At 63.3% G+C, this 15,768-nt stretch overlaps 1 protein-coding gene across 1 annotated transcript; it reads left to right on the top strand.

The window, feature by feature from the left end:
- The first annotated feature begins 559 nt into the window (after positions 1-559).
- On the top strand, positions 560-14,231 carry EPPK1 (epiplakin 1). Its single transcript, XM_073018479.1, has one exon. It carries the CDS (start codon positions 826-828, stop codon positions 12,832-12,834), a length of 12,009 nt encoding a protein of 4,002 aa, XP_072874580.1. The 5' UTR covers positions 560-825; the 3' UTR covers positions 12,835-14,231.
- The last annotated feature ends 1,537 nt before the right edge of the window (positions 14,232-15,768 follow it).

Genomic DNA, 15,768 nt, shown 5'->3' with positions numbered 1-15,768 from the left:
AGCCAGCAGTCCCCGGGGCAGGGTGTGGGCTCAGAGGGGCAGTAGCCCAGAGGCCGTGGTGCTCGCGGACGTGAGATCCAGGACAGGCAGAGGAGGATGCAGGGCCAGGCTGAGGCAGGAGACCGGAGCTTCAGATGGTTGGGGTCTTGCTGGAGCCTGGTGGATGACTGTGGCGGGAGGGCGGGGCCTCAGGAGCCGGAGGAGGCAGCAGAGGCTTCTCTGGAGTGAAAGGTGCAGGTGGGGTGGGAGGTTTCAAGAGGTCACTGGAGCTGGGGTGGGGCAGGGCATGAGGCACAGCCTTTGGAGAACAAAAGAGAGGCACCCAGAGGTGGAGAGATGCCGGTGCCCAGGCCGAGGGGCGGGCCCTGTGGGTGGAGCCACAGCCCACTTGGAGCAGGGCTGGGCCCCTCAGGCAGGGTTGGGGAGGGGACCAGGGTGCCCAGGAAGGACTCGAGGACACAGGGCCCTGGGCTGGCGGGAGGGCATTGGCCTGGGGTGGAGGTTGAAGGACAGCCTGTGGGAGGGACAGCCCTGGAGTCCCTAGAGGCCTCCCGGCTCCACCTGGGCCCCTGTGCTCACACGGTCCCTCTGAGCTTGCACTTCCCTTGGCACTCCCGCCGCGGAGTGCTCCCCGGGCAGACTCAGCTCCTCGGGGACTGGCTGCGCGTCTGCAGGCGGAGCCCAGCCCAGGACAGCATGGGATTGGCCCTGTGACCACATCTTCCCCTGTGCCCACCAGGCCATGGGGGGTCCCTGATTGAGCCTTTCCGTCCCCTGCAGGACAGAGGTGGACCTCTGCAGGCTCTGCACAACCAGCTGTGTGTGATGAGTGGCCACACCTTGCCTCCTCTTCCCGTCCTGGGCACCAACAGCACGGAGCAGGCCAGCGTCCCCAAAGCCATGGCAGCCACGCTGGGAGCCAGCACGCCCCCCAGGCCCCAGGCCAGGAGCATAGCTGGGGTGTATGTGGAGGCCTCAGGCCAGGCCCAGAGTGTCTACACTGCCATGGAGCAGGGCCTTCTGCCTCCTGGGCTTGGGCTGGCTCTGCTAGAGGCCCAGGCAGCCACCGGGGGTCTGGTGGATCCCACCCAGGGCCAGCTGCTCTCTGTGTCCAAGGCCCTACAGCAGGGCCTGGTGGGGCTGGAGCTGAAGGAGAAGCTGCTGACCGCTGAGCGTGCCGCTACGGGCTACCCTGACCCCTATGGGGGTGAGAAGCTGGCCCTCTTTCAGGCCATCGGGAAGGAGGTTGTGGACCGGGCCCTGGGGCAGAGCTGGCTGGAGGCCCAGCTGGCCACTGGGGGCCTGGTGGATCCTGCCCGGGGTGTGCTTGTGGCCCCTGAGCCAGCCTGCCACCAGGGCCTCCTGGACCGGGAGACATGGCACAAGCTGTCAGAGCTTGAGCCTGGCACAGGTGTCCTGCGCTTCCTCGACCCCAACACGCTGGAGCGGCTGACGTACCACCAGCTGCTGGAAAGGTGTGTGCGGGCCGCCGGCTCGGGACTAGCCCTGCTGCCCCTCAAGATCACCTTCCGCTCTGAGGGCGGGGCAGTGAGTGCAGCCGAGCTGCTGGAGGTGGGCATCCTGGACGAGGAGGCTGTGCAGGGTCTGCAGGAGGGCAGGCTGGCCACAGCGGACGTGAGTGCACGTGCCGAGGTGCGGCGCTACCTGGAGGGTACCGGCAGCGTGGCTGGGGTTGTCCTGCTGCCCGAAGGCCAAAAGAAGAGCTTCTTCCAGGCTGCTACCGAGCACTGGCTCCCAATGGGCACCGCACTGCCACTCCTAGAGGCCCAGGCTGCCACCCACACCCTAGTGGACCCCACCACAGGCCAGCGGCTGTGGGTAGACGAGGCAGTCAGGGTGGGCCTGGTCAGCCCAGAGCTCCACGAGCAGCTCCTGGTGGCCGAGCAGGCCGTGACGGGGTACCACGACCCCTTCAGTGGCTCCCAAATCCCCCTCTTCCAGGCCATGAAGAAGGGGCTAGTGGACAGGCCACTGGCACTGCGGCTCCTGGATGCCCAGTTGGCCACAGGCGGGCTGGTCTGTCCAGCACGCAGGCTCCGGCTGCCCCTGGAGGCCGCCCTGCGCTGTGGCTGCCTGGATGAAGACACTCAGCGACAGCTCTCGCAGGCTGGCGGCTTCTCAGACCCTGGCACGCACGGTGGCCTGCACTATGAACAGCTGCTGGCCCGCTGCGTCACTGACCCAGAGACTGGGCTCGCCTTCCTGCCACTCTCAGGGGGACCCCAGGGAGGGGAGCCCCAGGGACCCCCATTCATCAAGTACAGTGCTCGGCAGGCCCTGAACGCAGCCACAACCACCGTCTCCGTGGGGAAGTTCCGTGGCCGGCCCGTGTCCCTCTGGGAGCTGCTCTTCTCTGAAGCCATCCCTGCAGAGCAGAGGGCAATGCTGGCCCAGCAGCACCAGGAAGGGACCCTCTCCGTGGAGAAGATGGCCGCTGAGCTGAGCGCCACCCTCGAGCAGGCTGCAGCCACTGCCAGGGTCACCTTTTCTGGGCTGAGGGACACCGTGACACCAGGAGAGCTGCTGAAAGCCGAGATCATCGACCAGGACCTGTACGAGCGGCTGGAACATGGACAGGCCACAGCCCAGGATGTGGGCAGCCTGGCCTCGGTGCAGAGGTACCTGCAGGGTACAGGCTGCATTGCCGGCCTGCTGCTCCCTGGCTCCCAGGAACGCCTGAGCATCTATGAGGCCCGATGCAAGGGGCTCCTCCGGCCCGGCACTGCCCTCATCCTTCTGGAGGCACAAGCTGCCACGGGCTTCATCATTGACCCCAAAGCAAACAAGGGGCACTCCGTTGAGGAGGCACTGAGGGCTGGTGTCATTGGGCCCGATGTGTTCGCGAAGCTGCTGTCGGCCGAGCGCGCCGTCACCGGCTACACCGACCCCTACACCGGGCAGCAGATCTCCCTCTTCCAGGCCATGCAGAAGGACCTCATCGTCCGGGAGCACGGCATCCGCCTGCTGGAGGCCCAGATCGCCACGGGCGGCGTCATCGACCCCGTGCACAGCCACCGCGTGCCTGTGGACGTGGCCTACCGGCGCGGCTACTTTGATCAGATGTTGAACTTGATCCTATTGGACCCTTCTGATGACACCAAAGGCTTCTTCGACCCCAACACACACGAGAACCTCACGTACCTGCAGCTTCTGGAGCGCTGCGTGCGCGACCCCGAGACAGGCCTGTACCTCCTGCCACTCAGCGGCGTGCAGTCCCCGCTGGTGGATGGTGCCACCCGGCAGGCCTTCCAGAACCTGCTGCTCTCCGTGAAGTACGGGCGGTTTCGGGGGCAGAGGGTCTCTGCGTGGGAGCTGGTCAACTCTGAGTACTTCAGCGAGGGCCGCAGGAGGCAGCTGCTGCGTGGCTACCGGCGGCGTGAGGTCACACTGGGGCAGGTAGCACAGCTGCTGGAGGCGGAGACGCAGAGACAGGCGGACGTCATGCTGCCCGCGCTGCGGGGCCAGGTCACCATCCACCAGCTCCTGGAGGCCCATATCATTGACAAGCACCTGTTGGACCAAGTGCTGGCCAGGACAGTCAGCCCCGAGGCACTCCTACTCATGGATGGTGTCCGCAGGTACCTGTGCGGCCTGGGAGCTGTGGGTGGTGTGCGGCTGCTGCCCTCCGGCCAGCGGCTTAGCCTCTATCAGGCCATGAGGCGGAAGCTGCTGGGGCCCAGTGTGGCCCTGGCCCTGCTGGAGGCTCAGGCAGCCACCGGAGCCATCGTGGACCCTCACAGCCTGGAGAGCCTCTCGGTGGACGAGGCCGTGCGCAGGGGTGTGGTGGGGCCGGAGCTGTATGGCAGGCTGAAGCGGGCTGAGGGTGCCATCACTGGCTTCAGAGACCCCTTCTCTGGGAAGCAGGTGTCTCTGTTCCAGGCCATGAAGAAAGGTCTCATCTCTTGGGAGCAAGCTGCCCGCCTCCTGGAGGCTCAGGTGGCCACGGGAGGGGTCATTGACCCCACTGGCCACCACCACCTCCCCATGCCAGTGGCCATTCAGCGTGGCTGTGTTGACCAGGAGATGGAGACAGCCTTGTCCAGCTCCTCCGAGACCTTCCCCACACCAGACGGCCAGGGGCGCACCAGCTATGCCCGGCTCCTGGAGCAGTGCCCCAGGGATGAGGCTTCTGGCCTTCACCTCCTGCCCCTGCCAGAAAGTGCTCCTGCCCTCCCCACTGAGGAGCAAGTCCAGAAGAGCCTGCAGGCCATGCCGGGGGCTGAGGATGGCACATCCCTCTGGGACCTGCTCAGCTCCTGCCACTTCACTGAGGAGCAACGGCGGGGCCTGCTGGAGGACGTGCAGGAGGGGAGGACCACTGTGCCACAGCTGCTAGCCTCTGTGCAGAGGTGGCTACAGGAGACTAAGCTCCTGGCCCAAGCCCACGTCGTGGTGCCCGGCCCGCGGGGTGAGATCCCCGCCGTCTGGCTGCTGGATGCTGGCATCATCACCCAGGAGACCCTTGAGGCCCTGGCTCAGGGCACGCAGTCGCCTGCCCAGGTCGCTGAGCAGCCGGCGGTGAAGGCCTGCCTGTGGGGCACAGGCTGCGTGGCTGGTGTGCTGCTGCAGCCCTCTGGGGCCAAGGTCAGTATTGCCCAGGCCGTGAGGGACGGCCTCCTGCCCACAGGCCTGGGCCAGAGGCTGCTGGAAGCCCAGGTGGCATCTGGCTTCCTTGTCGATCCCCTGAACAACCGGAGACTGTCGGTGGAGGACGCGGTTAAGGTCGGCCTGGTGGGCAGGGAGCTGAGTGAGCAGCTTGGGCAGGCCGAGAGGGCGGTGGCCGGGTACCCAGATCCCTACTCTGGGGGCTCCCTCTCTCTGTGGCAGGCCATGGAGAAGGGACTCGTGCCACAGAACGAGGGCTTGCCCCTCCTGCAGGTGCAGCTGGCCACAGGGGGTGTGGTGGACCCTGTCCACGGGGTGCACCTGCCCCAGGCAGCAGCCTGCAGACTCGGCCTTCTGGACACACAGATGAGCCAGGTGCTAACAGCAGTTGACAAGGACAACAAGTTCTTCTTTGACCCCAGTGCGCGGGACCAGGTGACCTACCAGCAGCTCAGGGAGCGCTGCGTGTGCGACTCCGAGACTGGCTTGTTGCTGCTGCCACTGCCCTCAGACACAGCACTTGAGGTGGATGACCACACTGCAGTGGCTCTTAGGGCCATGAAGGTGCCCGTCAGCACAGGGAGGTTTAAGGGGTGTAGTGTGTCGCTCTGGGACCTGCTGCTCTCCGAGTACGTCTGTGCTGACAAGCGGCGGGAGCTGGTGGCACTCTGTCGGTCTGGGAGGGCTGCAGCCCTGCGGCAGGTGGTCAGCGTGGTCACTGCCCTGGTCGAGGATGCAGAGAGGCAGCCCCAGCAGGCCACCTTCAGAGGGCTCCGGAAGCAGGTGTCAGCCAGGGACCTGTTCAGGGCACAGCTGATCAGCAGGAAGACGCTGGACGAGCTGAGCCAAGGGACGATGACGGTGAAGGAGGTGGCGGAGATGGACAGCGTGAGGCAGTTCCTGGAGGGAGGCAATTTCATTGCCGGGGTCCTTGTCCAGGGCACCCAGGAGAGGATGAGCATCCCAGAAGCCCTGCGGAGGCACATCCTGCGGCCTGGCACAGCCCTGGTACTGCTGGAGGCACAGGCAGCTACTGGCTTCATCATCGACCCCGTGGAGAACCGGAAGCTGACCGTGGAGGAGGCATTCAAAGCAGGGATGTTTGGCAAAGAAACCTACGTGAAGCTGCTGTCGGCTGAGCGCGCCGTCACCGGCTACACCGACCCCTACACCGGGCAGCAGATCTCCCTCTTCCAGGCCATGCAGAAGGGCCTCATCGTCCGGGAGCATGGCATCCGCCTGCTGGAGGCCCAGATCGCCACGGGCGGCATCATTGACCCCGTGCACAGCCACCGTGTGCCTGTGGACGTGGCCTACCGGTGTGGCTACTTTGATGAGGAGCTGAACCGCATCCTGGCAGACCCAAGCGACGACACCAAGGGCTTCTTTGACCCCAACACACACGAGAACCTCACGTACCTGCAGCTTCTGGAGCGCTGCATGGAGGATCCTGAGACTGGCCTGTATCTGCTACAAATCATAAAGAAAGGAGAAACCTACGTGCATATCAGTGAGGCCATGAGACACGAGTTGCAATCTAGAACTGTAAAAATGCGCGTGGGGAGGTTTGCTGACCAGGTGGTCTCTTTCTGGGACCTGCTGTCCTCTCCATACTTCACAGAGGACAGGAAGCGGGAGCTCATCCAGGAGTATGGAACCCAGAGTGGGGGCCTGGAGAAATTACTGGAAATCATCACCAAGACAATTGAAGAAACAGACACGCAAAACCAAGGCATCAAGGTGGCGGCCATCAGAGGGGAGGTGACAGCTGCAGAGCTGTTCAACTCCGGGGTCATCGATCAGAAGACCCTGCATACACTTCGTGTGGGGAGGACTGGGGGACAAGCACTTAGCACGCTGGAGTGTGTAAAGCCTTACCTGGAAGGCAGTGGCTACATTGCAGGGGTGATGGTGCCCTCCACCAGGGAGGTCATGAGCCTTCATGAGGCCAGCAGGAAGGAGCTCATCCCTGTAGGATTTGCAACTTGGCTGCTGGAGGCACAGGCCGCGACTGGGTTCCTCCTGGACCCCAGCACCCACCAGAGGCTCTCCGTGGACGAGGCTGTGGATGTGGGCCTGGTGAGTGAGGAGCTGCGGGAGAGGCTCCTGAAGGCCGAAAGGGCTGCCACGGGCTACAGGGATCCAGCCACGGGAGACACAATCCCACTGTTCCAGGCCATGCAGAAGCAGCTCATTGAGAAGGCAGAAGCACTGAGGTTGCTGGAGGTGCAGGTGGCCACGGGGGGTGTCATCGACCCATTGCACCACCACCGGCTCCCACTGGAAACCGCCTACAGACGTGGCTGTCTGAAAGAGGACATCTATGCGCTCATTTCTAACCAGAAGCACATGAGGAAACGGTTTGTGGACCCGAACACGCAGGAGAAGGTCTCCTATCGAGAGCTGCAGGAGAGGTGCCACCTGCAAGAGGACACTGGCTGGGTGCTCTTCCCAGTGAACAAGGATGCACGGGACTCCGAATACATAGACGACGAGACGAGAAGGGCCCTGGAGGCAGAGCAAGTGGAAATAACAGTGGGAAGGTTCAGAGGTAAGAAGCCAACACTGTGGGAACTGCTGAATTCAGAATACGTGACAGAGGAGAAGAAGCTCCAGCTGGTGAAGATGTACAGAATGGACACGAGCCAGGCACTGCGGAAGGTAGCACACCAGATCTCAGACATGATTGAGAAGCAGGAAAACAGCAACAAACAACTGTGGTTCCAAGGAATTAGAAGACAGATCACAGCCTCTGAACTCCTCAGCTCAGCCATAATCACGGAGGAAATGCTCCGGGACCTGGAAACAGGGCGGAGCACGACACAACAGCTCAGGGAGGACGACCGCATCAAGCGCTACCTGGAGGGCACCAGCTGCATTGCGGGCGTCCTGGTGCCCGCCAAGGACGAGCCCGGCCGCCAGGAGAAGATGAACATCTACCAGGCCATGTGGAAGGGCGTGCTGCGGCCCGGCACGGCCCTGGTGCTGCTGGAGGCGCAGGCGGCCACCGGCTTCGTCATCGACCCCGTGCGCAACCTGAGGCTGTCCGTGGAGGAGGCCGTGGCCGCGGGCGTGGTGGGCGGCGAGATCCAGGAGAAGCTGCTGTCGGCCGAGCGCGCCGTCACCGGCTACACCGACCCCTACACCGGGCAGCAGATCTCCCTCTTCCAGGCCATGCAGAAGGACCTCATCGTCCGGGAGCACGGCATCCGCCTGCTGGAGGCCCAGATCGCCACGGGCGGAGTCATCGACCCCGTGCACAGCCACCGCGTGCCCGTGGACGTGGCCTACCGGCGCGGCTACTTCGACGAGGAGATGAACCGCATCCTGGCGGACCCCAGCGACGACACCAAGGGCTTCTTCGACCCCAACACGCACGAGAACCTCACGTACGTGCAGCTGCTGCGCCGCTGCGTGCGCGACCCGGACACCGGGCTCTACATGCTGCAGCTGGCAGGCCGGGGCTCCGCCGTGCACCAGCTGAGCGAGGAGCTGCGCTGTGCCCTGCGGGACGCCCGTGTGACGCCAGGCTCGGGCGCCCTCCAGGGCCAGAGCGTCTCCGTCTGGGAGCTCCTCTTCTACCGCGAGGTGTCCGAGGACCAGCGCCAGGACCTGCTGAGCAGATACCGGGCGGGCACGCTGAGCGTGGAGGAGCTGGGCGCCACCCTCACCTCGCTGCTGGCCCAGGCCCAGGCCGAGGCCGAGGCCGGGAGCCCGCGCCCAGACCCCCGGGAGGCCCTGCGTGCGGCCACCATGGAGGTCAAGGTGGGCCGCCTCCGGGGGCACGCGGTGCCCGTGTGGGACGTGCTGGCGTCCGGCTACGTGAGCGGGGCCGCCCGGGAGGAGCTGCTGGCCAAGTTTGGCTCAGGGACTCTGGCCTTGCCCGCACTGACCCGCCGGCTGACCGCCATCATCGAGGAGGCCGAGGAGGCCCCCGGGACCCGGCCGCAGCTCCAGGACGCCTCGCACGGCCCGCGGGAGCCAGGGCCAGCCGGGCAAGGGGACGGCGAGTCGGGGCGCTCCCCGGGCCAGGGCGAGGGCCAGGGCGAGACCGAGGAGGCCGCTGCCGCCGCCCCCCGCCAAGAGCAGACCCTGCGTGGTGCCACCATGGAGGTGCAGCGCGGGCAGTTCCAGGGGCGGCCGGTCTCCGTGTGGGATGTCCTCTTCTCCTCGTACCTGAGCGAGGCCCGCCGAGACGAGCTCCTGGCCCAGCACGCGGCCGGCGTCCTGGGCCTGCCCGACCTCGTCGCCGTCCTCACCCGGGTCATCGAGGAGACCGAGGAGCGGCTCAGCAAGGTGTCCTTCCGAGGCCTGAGGCGCCAGGTGTCCGCCTCCGAGCTGCACACGTCTGGGATCCTGGGCCCCGAGACCCTGCGGGACCTGGCCCAGGGCACTAAGTCGCTGCAGGAGGTGACGGAGATGGACTCGGTCAAGCGCTACCTGGAGGGCACCAGCTGCATCGCGGGCGTCCTGGTGCCCGCCAAGGACGAGCCCGGCCGCCAGGAGAAGATGGGCATCTACCAGGCCATGTGGAAGGGCGTGCTGCGGCCCGGCACGGCCCTGGTGCTGCTGGAGGCGCAGGCGGCCACCGGCTTCGTCATCGACCCCGTGCGCAACCTGAGGCTGTCCGTGGAGGAGGCCGTGGCCGCGGGCGTGGTGGGCGGCGAGATCCAGGAGAAGCTGCTGTCGGCCGAGCGCGCCGTCACCGGCTACACCGACCCCTACACCGGGCAGCAGATCTCCCTCTTCCAGGCCATGCAGAAGGACCTCATCGTCCGGGAGCACGGCATCCGCCTGCTGGAGGCCCAGATCGCCACGGGCGGAGTCATCGACCCCGTGCACAGCCACCGCGTGCCCGTGGACGTGGCCTACCGGCGCGGCTACTTCGACGAGGAGATGAACCGCATCCTGGCGGACCCCAGCGACGACACCAAGGGCTTCTTCGACCCCAACACGCACGAGAACCTCACGTACGTGCAGCTGCTGCGCCGCTGCGTGCGCGACCCGGACACCGGGCTCTACATGCTGCAGCTGGCAGGCCGGGGCTCCGCCGTGCACCAGCTGAGCGAGGAGCTGCGCTGTGCCCTGCGGGACGCCCGTGTGACGCCAGGCTCGGGCGCCCTCCAGGGCCAGAGCGTCTCCGTCTGGGAGCTCCTCTTCTACCGCGAGGTGTCCGAGGACCAGCGCCAGGACCTGCTGAGCAGATACCGGGCAGGCACGCTGAGCGTGGAGGAGCTGGGCGCCACCCTCACCTCGCTGCTGGCCCAGGCCCAGGCCGAGGCCGAGGCCGGGAGCCCGCGCCCAGACCCCCGGGAGGCCCTGCGTGCGGCCACCATGGAGGTCAAGGTGGGCCGCCTCCGGGGGCGCGCGGTGCCCGTGTGGGACGTGCTGGCGTCCGGCTACGTGAGCGGGGCCGCCCGGGAGGAGCTGCTGGCCAAGTTTGGCTCAGGGACTCTGGCCTTGCCCGCACTGACCCGCCGGCTGACCGCCATCATCGAGGAGGCCGAGGAGGCCCCCGGGACCCGGCCGCAGCTCCAGGACGCCTCGCGCGGCCCGCGGGAGCCAGGGCCAGCCGGGCAAGGGGACGGCGAGTCGGGGCGCTCCCCGGGCCAGGGCGAGGGCCAGGGCGAGACCGAGGAGGCCGCTGCCGCCGCCCCCCGCCAAGAGCAGACCCTGCGTGGTGCCACCATGGAGTTGCAGCGCGGGCAGTTCCAGGGGCGGCCGGTCTCCGTGTGGGATGTCCTCTTCTCCTCGTACCTGAGCGAGGCCCGCCGAGACGAGCTCCTGGCCCAGCACGCGGCCGGCGTCCTGGGCCTGCCCGACCTCGTCGCCGTCCTCACCCGGGTCATCGAGGAGACCGAGGAGCGGCTCAGCAAGGTGTCCTTCCGAGGCCTGAGGCGCCAGGTGTCCGCCTCCGAGCTGCACACGTCTGGGATCCTGGGCCCCGAGACCCTGCGGGACCTGGCCCAGGGCACTAAGTCGCTGCAGGAGGTGACGGAGATGGACTCGGTCAAGCGCTACCTGGAGGGCACCAGCTGCATCGCGGGCGTCCTGGTGCCCGCCAAGGACGAGCCCGGCCGCCAGGAGAAGATGGGCATCTACCAGGCCATGTGGAAGGGCGTGCTGCGGCCCGGCACGGCCCTGGTGCTGCTGGAGGCGCAGGCGGCCACCGGCTTCGTCATCGACCCCGTGCGCAACCTGAGGCTGTCCGTGGAGGAGGCCGTGGCCGCGGGCGTGGTGGGCGGCGAGATCCAGGAGAAGCTGCTGTCGGCCGAGCGCGCCGTCACCGGCTACACCGACCCCTACACCGGGCAGCAGATCTCCCTCTTCCAGGCCATGCAGAAGGACCTCATCGTCCGGGAGCACGGCATCCGCCTGCTGGAGGCCCAGATCGCCACGGGCGGAGTCATCGACCCCGTGCACAGCCACCGCGTGCCCGTGGACGTGGCCTACCGGCGCGGCTACTTCGACGAGGAGATGAACCGCGTCCTGGTGGACCCCAGTGACGACACCAAGGGCTTCTTCGACCCCAACACGCACGAGAACCTCACGTACGTGCAGCTGCTGCGCCGCTGCGTGCGCGACCCGGACACCGGGCTCTACATGCTGCAGCTGGCAGGCCGGGGCTCCGCCGTGCACCAGCTGAGCGAGGAGCTGCGCTGTGCCCTGCGGGACGCCCGTGTGACGCCAGGCTCGGGCGCCCTCCAGGGCCAGAGCGTCTCCGTCTGGGAGCTCCTCTTCTACCGCGAGGTGTCCGAGGACCAGCGCCAGGACCTGCTGAGCAGATACCGGGCGGGCACGCTGAGCGTGGAGGAGCTGGGTGCCACCCTCACCTCGCTGCTGGCCCAGGCCCAGGCCGAGGCCGAGGCCGGGAGCCCGCGCCCAGACCCCCGGGAGGCCCTGCGTGCGGCCACCATGGAGGTCAAGGTGGGCCGCCTCCGGGGGCACGCGGTGCCCGTGTGGGACGTGCTGGCGTCCGGCTACGTGAGCGGGGCCGCCCAGGAGGAGCTGCTGGCCGAGTTTGGCTCAGGGACTCTGGCCTTGCCCGCACTGACCCGCCGGCTGACCGCCATCATCGAGGAGGCCGAGGAGGCCCCCGGGACCCGGCCGCAGCTCCAGGACGCCTCGCGCGGCCCGCGGGAGCCAGGGCCAGCCGGGCAAGGGGACGGCGAGTCGGGGCGCTCCCCGGGCCAGGGCGAGGGCCAGGGCGAGACCGAGGAGGCCGCTGCCGCCGCCCCCCGCCAAGAGCAGACCCTGCGTGGTGCCACCATGGAGGTGCAGCGCGGGCAGTTCCAGGGGCGGCTGGTCTCCGTGTGGGATGTTCTCTTCTCCTCGTACCTGAGCGAGGCCCGCCGAGACGAGCTCCTGGCCCAGCACGCGGCCGGCATCCTGGGCCTGCCCGACCTCGTCGCCGTCCTCACCCGGGTCATCGAGGAGACCGAGGAGCGGCTCAGCAAGGTGTCCTTCCGAGGCCTGAGGCGCCAGGTGTCCGCCTCCGAGCTGCACACGTCTGGGATCCTGGGCCCCGAGACCCTGCGGGACCTGGCCCAGGGCACTAAGTCGCTGCAGGAGGTGACGGAGATGGACTCGGTCAAGCGCTACCTGGAGGGCACCAGCTGCATCGCGGGCGTCCTGGTGCCCGCCAAGGACGAGCCCGGCCGCCAGGAGAAGATGGGCATCTACCAGGCCATGTGGAAGGGCGTGCTGCGGCCCGGCACGGCCCTGGTGCTGCTGGAGGCGCAGGCGGCCACTGGCTTCGTCATCGACCCCGTGCGCAACCTGAGGCTGTCCGTGGAGGAGGCCGTGGCCGCGGGCGTGGTGGGCGGCGAGATCCAGGAGAAGCTGCTGTCGGCCGAGCGCGCCGTCACCGGCTACACCGACCCCTACACCGGGCAGCAGATCTCCCTCTTCCAGGCCATGCAGAAGGACCTCATCGTCCGGGAGCACGGCATCCGCCTGCTGGAGGCCCAGATCGCCACGGGCGGCATCATCGACCCCGTGCACAGCCACCGCGTGCCCGTGGACGTGGCCTACCAGCGTGGCTACTTCGACGAGGAGATGAACCGCGTCCTGGCAGACCCCAGCGACGACACCAAGGGCTTCTTCGACCCCAACACGCACGAGAACCTCACGTACATGCAGCTGCTGCAGAGGGCCACTCTTGATCCTGAGACAGGGCTCCTGTTTCTTTCTCTCTCTCTGCAGTGACTGGGCTTCCTCTGCAATTTTCTGCAACTCTGGAAAAGCTGTGGCATAATTTTGTGTCTTTTTTTTTTTCTCATTCTTTGATTTTGTTGTTTTACCCATTCGTTATCTGTGGAAAATGTTTTAAGTTATCATGTGACGGTAACTTTTTCTTTGTCCATCAAGGTGTTTCTGGACATCATAATTTTTTTGGTGTGTTTTCTGAGTCCTCTAAGTGTCATGTGGTTTTCCTTTTCACTCCTTTTAGATTTTCAGAACATTTTTCTGTGCATTTTGGATTCCCTGCCGGCATTTTACAGAAGGTCACTCTTTAGACTCATTCCATCATGCCATCGGGTGCTCTTTTGTTGCAATGTAATTCTTATTACATGCAGGTATTTCCCTTATGATGTGTTCTTCATGTTCATTGTCAAACTCATTTTCCATCAGACAATGTCTACCATTTAGTGCTCTGGCTCAATTTCAGTCCTCCTCCCTGGCCTGTCCACCTGCTGCTGTGCCGGCCCAAAGCTTGGACGTTATTCTGCTGGCGGCTCCACCTTAGAGGTCTGACCTCACCAGCACTGACTGAACGAGTCTGTTGTGGAGAAAGACCTTTGGTAGTAATTTATTAGGAAAAATTCTGAACACATAAGACACGAATCAAACTCGTGTTTGATTTCAGGTTTTTGAAGGTTCAATCACCAATTTTCATACCCTTAATATAGAGATAGTAGATTAAACAAGGGAAGTAAGCCGTCCAAAATCCAGGGTTCCTGGAGCCATATCTCAGAATCGTATGCCCATAGGTTGCAGTTAAGTCTTGCTCAAAGATTCCTGGGAGAACCAAGAAGTTTCGTTGTTCGTAGAAGTGCGGCCATTCTAGCAGGTGACAAAGAACAAGGGCTTGCTAGTCCCCCCTCATTCACTCCACACATGGGTTGCCTGTGGTGTCTGGGCCGCTTGCTCTCCAATGGTAGCAAAACACAGCAAGAATCCATGGGTTCTGCCTGGTGGCTGTGTGTGGCTGGCCTCCTGGGGGCCTGCGGGCTGGGCGTGGAGGACACTCCCTGTGCTGGACTGGCTGGAGTGAGGGCAGATAGAGCAGACAGGGCTTGGACATTTGGGATGAAGAGCCAGTGGCCTCAGGGTAGAAATGACACGTGGGTAACTCATCAAAATGTGCCTCCCAAGCTCTAGAGAAAATCCCTGCCAGGGTCTGTGTGGCCTTTGCAGGAGCATCTGGCCCATCTGGAGGTGGGCTTGAGGGGACAGGTGGCCACAAGGAAATAGAAACGGTAGCCAGGCACGGTGGCTCACGCCTGTAATCCCAGCTCTCAGGGAGGCAGAGGCGGGAGGATAGCTTGAGCCCAGGAGTTCGAGACCTGCCTGGGTAATATAGCGAGACCCCGTTTTCCACACACACACACACAAAAGACAGAAACGGTAGTGAGGTTCACATGTGCTACCATTCACAGATGGCAAAGTAGTCACTCTATGATCCACTTAATCGCTCTCATCCAGGTTTTACAGCTGTCTGAGTAAGACCCCGTACAACTGACGATGCAGGCTAGGATGGGCGATGCAGTCAGGGCACTAACCTTGAAAAGGGGGACAGGGAGAACCTTGAAAAACAAGGCATCGGCAGGGTGCTTTCAACCACATTCTTTCTATTGTTCTTGAGCAAGTCCTGTGTGTGTGCCGGATGCCTGTGTTGTAGAAGTTCTCACTGTGAACTTTACAGCAATGCTGAAGCAGGAATTAGCATGCCTGATTAGTGGTGATGGGACCCATGTTTTTCTGTCCTTTTACTTTCACCTTCTCTGTCATTATATTTGAAGTGAGCCTCTTTAGGCAGCATATTAATGGGTGAGGTTATCTTTATCCAATTTCACAATCTCTATGTTTAAATTGGCATATTTACACCATTACATTTTATGTAATTATGTGTTTGGACTCATTCTTTGTTTTCTTTCCCTCCTCTGTTTTTTGTTCATTTCCCCTCCCTTAGGTGCCTTCTTTTGGATATTGGAATACTTTTTAGTATTCCATTTAAATTTATTGGCTTTGGCCGGGCGCGGTGGCTCAAGCCTGTAATCCCAGCACTTTGGGAGGCCGAGATGGGTGGATCACGAGGTCAGGAGATCGAGACCATCCTGGCTAACACGGTGAAACCCCGTCTCTACTAAAAACACAAAAAACTAGCCGGGCGAAGTGGCGGGCGCCTGTAGTCCCAGCTACTCGGGAGGCTGAGGCAGGAGAATGGCGTAAACCCAGGAGGCGGAGCTTGCAGTGAGCTGAGATCCGGCCACTGCACTCCAGCCCGGGCGACAGAGCAAGACTCCGTCTCAAAAATAAATAAATAAATAAATAAATAAATAAATAAATAAATAAATAAATAAATTTATTGGCTTTGGGCTATTCTTTTCTAATTTTTTGTTGGTCACCCTGGAGATTACAGTATGCTTATGAGTTTTGACACTCTTCTTCGCATCTCTGCTCTGCCACTTCACGGAGGTGTGGTCTCTTTCTCCATTTCCTCCCCCATTCTATCTCCGTCATGTTGTCACATCTACACGCACTGAGAATCCCACCAGGTAACGGGGCAATTTTACTTTCAACAGTACAGATTTTTTTGTTTTTCTTTTTGGAGACAGTGTCTTGCTCTGCCGCCCAAGCTGGAGTGCAGTGGTGCAATCTTGGCTCACTGCAACCTCCGCCTCCCTCCCAGGTTCAAGTGACTTTTGTGCCTCAGCTTGCCAAGCAGCTGGGACTACAGGTGCGCACCACCATGCCCGGCTAATTTTTTGTGTTTTGATCTCTACTTAACGGTATTTCATCATGTTTCCCAGGCTGGTCTTAAACTCCTGAGCTCAGGCAATCTGCCCACCTTGGCCTCCCAAAGTGCTGGGATTATAGTCCACACCCGGCCTCGACAGTAATAGATATTTTTAATGA

This window comes from Chlorocebus sabaeus, chromosome 8 (assembly GCF_047675955.1).
Source record: "Chlorocebus sabaeus isolate Y175 chromosome 8, mChlSab1.0.hap1, whole genome shotgun sequence".
Lineage (NCBI taxonomy): Eukaryota > Metazoa > Chordata > Mammalia > Primates > Cercopithecidae > Chlorocebus > Chlorocebus sabaeus.
This window is presented reverse-complemented; position numbering and strand designations above follow the sequence as displayed.